We start from the raw sequence: 9103 nt of genomic DNA on the forward strand, positions 1-9103 counted from the left end.
CCAATAGAATTATAATCTTCTATACTAAGACTTAGAAAAGTATTCTTGAGGAAAAAGGAAACATCATGCTTAGAGTCATGAAAAAGGAAGTGTTCTTTGGAGCCCACTCCCTCCAATCATAATTATTAATCCAAAGGCCCAAGTTTCCCCAAACAAACAAGCTTAGCTCTTTTTGATAGATCTACCTAATATGAATTCAAACTAATTCTCAAAAACCTGAATATCTTGTTTCAACCTCTGATTTATTACATTCTCTCATAGTTTCATAGTACATGACTTATAAGTTTGACACCTCACAAGCTTGTTAGGTATAATTATAAATAGCATAAAATTATAGAAAGAAATGATAAATCTATAATTCAATATAGCATTGCTATTAAGTTTAAGATTATATATATTAGGGTGTTAGAATTTACACATTGGTTGTGCAAAATGTACGTATGCAAAGTCATATGAACATATGGTGCACAAATTTTACTCCCATGAAAATTTGAGTTTTTCCAAAATCAAGGAGCCAATCGAAAATATTACGGTTTGTTTCATCATTATTTAATTCATACCATGAAGCATTATAGTTACAACTTACAACAATTATGGAAACTAAATTTATAATCAGTGTGAAAATATCACAGTTTATTCGTAGATATACATCAATTTGAATAGATATACATCTACTTGAACTTATTAGTAGAGTTTTAAGATATCTTAAGACAAATGTTGCAACATCGAACTATTCAACAATTCCAGATGACATCTTCATCTTACAAAAAGCATGAGAATATTTTCCACAGAAAAAAGCTGACAAAAATGAAGAAAAGAAAAAGATATTAGTAACAAGATAAATCACTAATAATAATGACTACTTGTATCCATAAACATTCAAAACTTTGGTAAAAATTGAGGTTTCACTTTCACATACATAATAATTTCACTTGATATAATTAATAGCTCTTGATTATGATTATGAATCAATTAATAGCTCTTTTTAAATAATTTCATTGTGTAGAGTTGTTTAATTCTTACCTTAAAGATAAGCATATAAAAAGCTTGCAATGAATCTTTGTTGGATAAATCTACAAGAGTGGAGCGATACCATACGAACAAAGCCAAGATAGCATGGGAAAGAACCTAACAAATTGAGTCATATATTAAAGTAAAACTATTAATAAATTAATCAAACCACTTTAATAACTTGATATAAATCGATCAAGTTGAATTGGAGTTAAAAAAATGCCTTATAACTCTTTTTTTCCCCTCAAACTTCCATGGATAAAGGTGGTAAGCTGTAAACTAGTTTGAATTCACATCATTTCATAATATTATATTGTTAAAAACTATAATAAAAATATTATTTATTAATAATTTTGTACCTTATTAATATGTTCTTTCAATATGCTAATCTTCTACTACAATTCATCTTAATTATGTATTTTAACTGTTTAATACTACATGTTTACCTTAATATTTCAAATAGATTACTTAATCTACTAATTCAATCAGAAATTAAAACAACACCTTTTAGATTTTTAAATTAAAGAGAATAAAATTAAACATAATATTATTACCACAGAGATTTTGCTCCAAAGAAAAGGAGAGGATGCTCCAATTATAATAGCAGCTCCATAAGCCATTTCAAGAAGTGCAACACTAGACCAAAATACCTAACAAAAAAATAGAATAAATATCAGCATATAATAAGTTAATAACACAATCTAGCTATAGTCAGGATATTTGATAGATTTAATTATTTTATTGATCTCTATAATTTTGTCAAATTTTTAATTAGATCTTTATATTTTTTTAATTAAATTTTTATACTATTTTTAATTTTATAATTAGATTCTTTTTATATCAAAAATAATAAAATTAACAGAATATTTTTTTTAAATATATGTAATCAAAATCTAATTAAACTTTTGATTATAAATACTTAATTTATAAAAAAATATTTAATTATTTCTAATACTTTTTATATTAAAAAAATCTAATTATAAAATTAAAAATAATATAAAAATCAACTAAAAAATATAAAAAAATAATTACAAATTTAATAAAAATATAACAATTAACAGAATAATTAATCCTATTATTTGATATGAGAAGATAAGATACCGTCTTAGGACCCAAGCGTATGGCCAAAGTTTGGAGGCCGGCTTCTTTGTCTCCTTCGATATCAGGTATATCCTGTTTAATTAATTCCATACAATAATGTCACATAATGAGGTAACTGAACACTTGCAATATCAAACACTATTGTACAAATAAAATGTTCATTTTGAGGTCTAAAATATTTGAGTTATGCTACGTGTACACTAAAAATAACTACTAAAATTAACTATCAGTATAAAATCACACATGTATTTATATACAAATACATTAATAAGTAATTTTAATGACTAATTTTAATGTACAACTAGCATTTTTTGAAAAAATTGTACCTTTGTCAATGCTATAACGATATAGTACATGCTCATGACCACAACAGCAAAAAGTAGGGATCTTGGAAAGGTAGCTGCCTTCTTGAGCACATGAGTCTAAATATCACACAAAAAGTATATATTTATTAGAAATATAATTATTTATTTATTTTTTTATTAATTTAAATTTAAAAAAAATTGTATTATAATATAGTATTTAAATTTCTATAACCAGAAAGTTTAAAATTTGATCTTTGTTAAAGTAAAAAAAAAAATTTATCATAAGGCAAAAATTTTAAAAAGATTTTTGATTGAGAATGTGTGTTAGGAATATAATAATTTATGTACATCTTATTAATTTAACTTTTTGAGAAAAGTAGTTTTATTATAATATTTGAACCTAATAAAAATACATCAACAATATTATTATATGTTTGTAAAAAGAGAAATACTTTAGTATGGCAATACCTTCATGTGATAAAAGGGACCAAGATTAAATGATATCACCATAGAAAGTGTGTTACCCATCACTGTAAGTATTGTAGATTTCTTCCATCTCAATAAGGGCAACTGTATAGTTTCAAAATAACAATATTGATTATACAAAATACGAACATGAAAAGAGTAAGTCAATGTCTTCAAACTTTTATAAACAATTTGTTTGACCAATAAGGTCAACTAATATAGATAAATTTAAAAACAACTCACATTAACTGAATAAGCAGTCATTAGAACAAAACTGGCAAAAATAGTCCAAAGCAACGGCTTTGATCCTATGATCCATGCAATTCCAAAGCCCTGTATTTAAAAAAAAAAAAGGCTTCTAACCTCGTTAATATTGATCTTCAAAAACACAATATGAAAATAAACACTTGAAAACGCACACACACAATTATAGTACCGTAAATAAAAATGACGTCACAGTTATAACTGCAGTTCTGAAGGAATAGTTCCCTGATGCCAAAGGAAGATATGGCTTGTTAATCTGCAATAAAAAAAAAAGTAATATAGGTAAAAAAAAATAAGACAAACCTTAAGTAAAGCATAAAACTAATTCATGTATATTTTTGAGTATATATATCATGTTAAAACAAATTGATTAAAGTAACTTTTCTAAAATAAACCACCAATATATAATAACCTTTCTTTATAGTTGGTCAATTTTGTTTGAATTTTATTTATTACTTGTAAAAGTATTATGTTGATAACCCTATGATTTAGGTCATATCCTTACATTTCATGACTTTCATGAAATAAATAAATAAATAGTATGCTCTCATAAACATTAAGCCACTAAAATGGTTTAAGGGAGGTGGGTGTTCTCTCTAATTCTATATAAGTTATCAAAAGTGTTTAGGAGACGATATAAAAATTTAAAATTGGACAAATTTTTTTTATTATATATATTTTAATTATTATTTATTTTATTTTATATTTTTAAATTATTATTAAAATAATTGATTAATATTATAATTTATAATATTATTAAAAATAATATTATAAATTATTAAATAATTTAATATATTTAACTGAATAATTTAATTAACTGCGCATTCACATAAAGATATGTTAAAATTTAAAAGTAGAGAAATGTTATTTATACACCAAAGTTAGTCACTAAAATTAATCATCAATATATTTGTATATAAATACATGTGTGGTTTAATTTATTTTCATAATGTATTTATATTCTAACATGTATTTTATATTGATAACTAATTTTAGTGACTAATTTTAGTGTACACGTAACATTAACCCTTAAGAGTATCATAATAACATACCTTGTCTATTTCAAGATCCGCTAATTGATTTATTCCAACAATGTACAAATGCATGAAGAAGTAAGCTGCCATACACTTAAAACAACAGAACCTCAATATTAGTAAAACACTTCATAAAAGATATAACTAAACAAAATAAATATACCTCACATTTGATTAAATATTTTTTATAATTTAATAAAATATTTCGTTAATTCTAATATTTTTGTTATGATAAAAATTTAATTGTAAAATCGGATATAATATAAGGACATAATTTAAAAAAATATAAAAAATAATTAAAAATTTAATAAAATTATTATATAAATAAGAATCATTAAACCTTTTATCATGGTCAAATAAATATAATCACCTATTAACCATATGCATGCATTTAACAATTTTATTTTGACCACGTGGATGAGTTGGCTATTACTGCGCATTTAACAATAATCATGCTATGATTATTCAAAGTTCAGAAAATAATTTTACTTTAACTTAAAGTTATGTATATGATATTCACTAAATTATAATCATATTATTACGTACTAGAGATACTATGCAGTTCACATACGCTAAGTTCACTTTAAAATAACTATTATATGATTATTTCAAATTTGATTAAGTTACTGCTTCTACGAACTTCATTTTGTACACCGCTAATTCCAATATTTAGTCATTAAAAAAAATAATAATCTAATTGCAATTCATGCCTATATAAAAGTCATGTACAGACTTATTGGAACATATAGTGTTTAATTAAGTGTCACGTGAGATGAAAAATGTTATGTTTATGTGACTGAGTAATATTATTCTAGACAAATTATTTTTAGGTTTTAAACCTATTTTGTCTTTCTAATATAGATTATATTATTAGTGTTAACTCACTTGCAAAAAGCCATTAAAAAATGCTGGATATAATTCTGTTAAATTGTCCACTGCAAGAAGCGATGTGGAAAGTGAACCCACTACCTGTCAAAAATTAAATAAATAAACAAAATATTTTAAAAGATGCAGCATATAGTAATTAATTATTATTTTGTTCAAAGATTTAATTTCTATAGTGAAGAGAAGAATGAGATTAACCATGGCAATGAATGCGTAAAATCTGCTAAACTTGCGGAAAGCATCTAAAGCATCAATGATGGACTTCAAGATGCTTTGTGAATGTGGTTCAGCTTCATGTGATTGTGTCACATTCATAAGGTACTTCTTTTCATCATATTTATCACATGTTGTAATTGTAGATCCTCTTTCAAAAATGCTTCTGGAATTGTGCTTCCAATTATGCTGCAGAGATGTCTTCAAATTATATTCTTTTGAGAATTTGAGACTCTTATTAGGCAATGAAGCTCTTGTTACATAACAACCTGAATAATCATATTAATATCTTAGTAGGGGCCAGACATTAAAAATTCAAATATCATCATTATTTATTTAGTGAGTTTCTAATTTAGGATGTATGTTGCTGCGTGGCAATTTTTTAAGAAAAACTTATTTATTGACATTGAGAATTTTATAATGGACGGCATATTGAAATTGAGAAATTTAGAAGATTATGAATAAATTGTTATAATTTGACTAATTTGATTTATGATTAGATTTTTTATTTTATATATATATATATATATCGGGATTATAACGTAACAAAGTGGGAGAAAAATTAAAATAGAAAGTTATGTGACTTTTAAAGTGATTATATAACACGTTTAAGTTCTTGACAACTAACCATATATATTGTAATATCAAGTTGACCTGTAATTTGCATTCTTGAAAAATGCTTTTCAAAAGTTGAAAAATGTTGGATAACGTAATCAACTATTTTAATTATCATAGTAAAAACTTCATTCAAAACAAATGTCGTATTCCGATATGAATTATAAATTATGTATGTTTATAATACGTTAAATTTTTTAATCATTAATTTTTTAATCTTTCGAAAGAGTAAAAGTGACATATAATAAAAAAAATTGAAATAAGATATTGTCTATTATTAACATTTATATTTATAAATAGAGAGTGTTTGCGATAGCTATGTTGGTCAATGACTATAGTGGCTAAAATTTAATTAGCCTCTGTGTGTAAGCAACATATGACATAAACAATATTTTAATTAGAAATTTTGATTTACACTTAATAAAGTATATATATATATATATATATATATTTACCAAAGATAGAAAACTCGAATTCGTAACTTTTTAATTGAATATGGGGAGACTATGCCGTTTGAGCTATAGTTCAAGCTATATTACGGTAAGTAGTTTATAATTGTTTACCTAGAGATATAATTTTCATCATGAAAATATGAAATAAAAAAATTAATTAGGGAAAAATATCAAATATTAGAACGAAGTTTAATTAGTAGGGGCAAGCTTATACCACTTGCCGTAGAATAGGTCTGAAAGTTTCCCACTACTACTGAAAATGATAGTCCAGTGTGAAGGAATAATGCATTTTAATTTGTATTTCTAAGAATTTGCATTAAAAGACAGAGGGGATGGTGACATCCCAGAAAGCTTTTAGGATGAATTTATGGGATGGCTTAGTCGAATGGTGGGTAATATTAGAGATATAATTATTTATGTATTTAATTTTATTAATATAAATTTTTCAAAAATAATATTTTAATAAGTGTATTATTTTAATATGTTTATACTATTGGTTACTGCAATGGTAGTATTTTAAAAATTATTATTTTAAAATAATTTTTTATTATTTAATAATATTTTTTTTTAAATATTACTAAAAAAGTATTATTAAAATATAAAAAATATAATTTTAATTTTAATAATATTTGTATAAACGGTACGCATAACTACTATAATTATTGTAAATATAGACATGTTAAAAATTATTGTCTAAATATGATATTAGAATTTTTATGATTTAAAATTTTAGAATTTAAACAAATTTAGTATGAGATAAGTTTAAAAAATTATATAAAAATTTATATAAATTCAAAAAAAAATTTTATATTAAACATAATTATTTATATATTTTTTTCATTGGTTTAAATTTTTACTGGAAGTGGTATTTTGACCTGACAAATCTAATGGGCATGAAGGAGAGAGAGAGGAAGAAAGAGACAGCTTTTGGTCCTTAATGACATTTAATTTAATTTTATCCATTTGGTACGTACTTAATGAATTGGATTGTGACAGAAAGGGAGAACACAATCTACTTCCTCCGATCCGTTTGAGATTGCAAACCTGCATGCTTGCTTTTACATCACCATCAAAACCCTACCTTAACTCTTTTCAATGCTTGCTTCCTACTTCAAGCCTCTTCCGCTTCTCTCAATTCCATCACAGTGAACTTAAAGCTGCCATACTCACTAATATTTCCGACCTTTATAATACATTCTTATCCTAAATTACTACTAAATTAAACGTAGAAATAAGGGGATGCTCCATAATGACGCAGAAAACGTTTTTTTAAAAGATATTTGTTAATAATTAAAATTTAACACATACAATCACTTAAATCATGTTATTTTTGTCAAAATTAGGTCAGACAAATTAATTTGACCGAAAAACAGTGAATCAAATTTTGAATCCGTCTAAATTAATATTATTTTTTATAAAAAATGACTACAATATTTCTATTATATAAAATGACTAAAATACTCTTATTATATATATTAATTTTGAAAATTCTAAATTCTAGCCCTTTTCTTCTCTATCGTTATAGGGTTAGAATGTAAAGTTTTCAATATATATATATATATATATAGGGATATTTTAGTTGTGTTTTATAAAAAATATTAATTTATACCGGTTTAAAAATTTAATTTATTAATTTTTTTGCTAAACTGATTTATCCAATCTAATTTTAATAAAAATAATATAATTTAATTGATTATATGTGTTAAATTTTAATTTTTAAAAAATATTTAAAAAAAAGATCTTTTTAACATCTTTATCTAAGTGGCTCTCTAGAAATAAATATTAACCATGTATATTGTTACATATATAATTATTTATATTGTCTCTTTTTAACCGTTTAAATTTTTAAAATGAGTAGTTTTATGACGGAATATCAAAGCTCATTGTCCGAAAATTTAAAGTTCAATTCTTAATGAATTTCATAAAAAAAAAAAAGCAAACCAAAAACAGGCTTTTGTTTGAGGAGAGTATTAAATATAAACTATTCATATTGTTTCTTTTTATCGGTTTAAATTTTTAGGACGAGTGATTTCATGATATATGTTTTATCTTTGCAACCAACATATCACAATTCTTTTTTTATTTTTTTTTTTTCAAGTGTAGTGTGGATAACAATACATTTATGTATGAGGGATCCTCTTTCTTGTTATTAATAAAGGGAAAACGAGAATATATAAAGACATTCATATACTCTTGAAAATAGTGGAAAACAGTTAAGGAAAATATACCTCTGGTGGTGACAATGGAGGGAGCTCTTGAAAATGAGGCAGCAACAACACCAAAAGCCATTGTTTTGGACAGAAATCAGCAAATTAAAGTTTCAAGTTTGGGACCAGTTTACTAATGACGAGCATGCATGACAAGATCCAACAAGTATATATAACGAAAATCTTCAAGACAAGATAAGCTAAGACTCGGTTTTAATAATACTGGAGATATTATAGTCAACTACTAGTGGCTTGCGGATGCATGCAAGCAATGATTTTGTTTTTTCCTTTTGAATTAGTCACTCTTGATTTGGTTTCTTAATTAAATTTATTTCGTTAATCAATTTGGCTTTTCAGATTTCAAAGGTTTGGAGATGTTTTATAAACATAAAGTACGACTACTTAGTTTATTTGTAGTATGTATATAATATAAGATGCATTATAAAAGTATATCAATAAAGTTATAGTAGTTGAAACAGAAAGAGTTAATACGAAAGGAATCAAATGATCAATCAAATGATACTTTAAAGACTTTTCTATCTTCGTTAACT

General features: G+C 24.4%; 1 protein-coding gene across 1 annotated transcript; it reads right to left on the reverse strand.

The window, feature by feature from the left end:
• Positions 1-527: 527 nt before the first annotated feature.
• On the reverse strand, positions 528-8739 carry LOC107614405 (naringenin 8-dimethylallyltransferase 2, chloroplastic). Its single transcript, XM_016316616.3, has 12 exons — positions 8574-8739; positions 5264-5547; positions 5066-5149; positions 4199-4273; positions 3319-3402; positions 3126-3215; positions 2886-2987; positions 2439-2534; positions 2113-2184; positions 1566-1661; positions 1024-1128; positions 528-798 (listed from the first exon to the last, which is right to left on the reverse strand). Exons 1-12 carry the CDS (start codon positions 8632-8634, stop codon positions 757-759), a joined length of 1191 nt encoding a protein of 396 aa, XP_016172102.1. The 5' UTR covers positions 8635-8739; the 3' UTR covers positions 528-756.
• Positions 8740-9103: the final 364 nt, after the last annotated feature.

This window comes from Arachis ipaensis, chromosome B8, assembly GCF_059453495.1.
Source record: "Arachis ipaensis isolate K30076 ecotype BB chromosome B8, ASM5945349v1, whole genome shotgun sequence".
Taxonomy (NCBI): Eukaryota; Viridiplantae; Streptophyta; class Magnoliopsida; order Fabales; family Fabaceae; genus Arachis; species Arachis ipaensis.

What these genes read in the sequence shown, in the direction of transcription:
- LOC107614405 (XM_016316616.3), bottom strand. Translation starts at nt 8,634, where the DNA reads ATGGCTTTTGGTGTTGTTGCTGCCTCATTTTCAAGAGCTCCCTCCATT. An exon ending in TTTTTAATGGCTTTTTGCAA is followed by an intron (nt 4,274 to 5,065) that starts GTGAGTTAACAC and finishes TGTTGTTTTAAG; the next exon opens with TGTATGGCAGCTTACTTCTT. An exon ending in TTTATATGCTTATCTTTAAG is followed by an intron (nt 799 to 1,023) that starts GTAAGAATTAAA and finishes CATTTTTGTCAG; the next exon opens with CTTTTTTCTGTGGAAAATAT.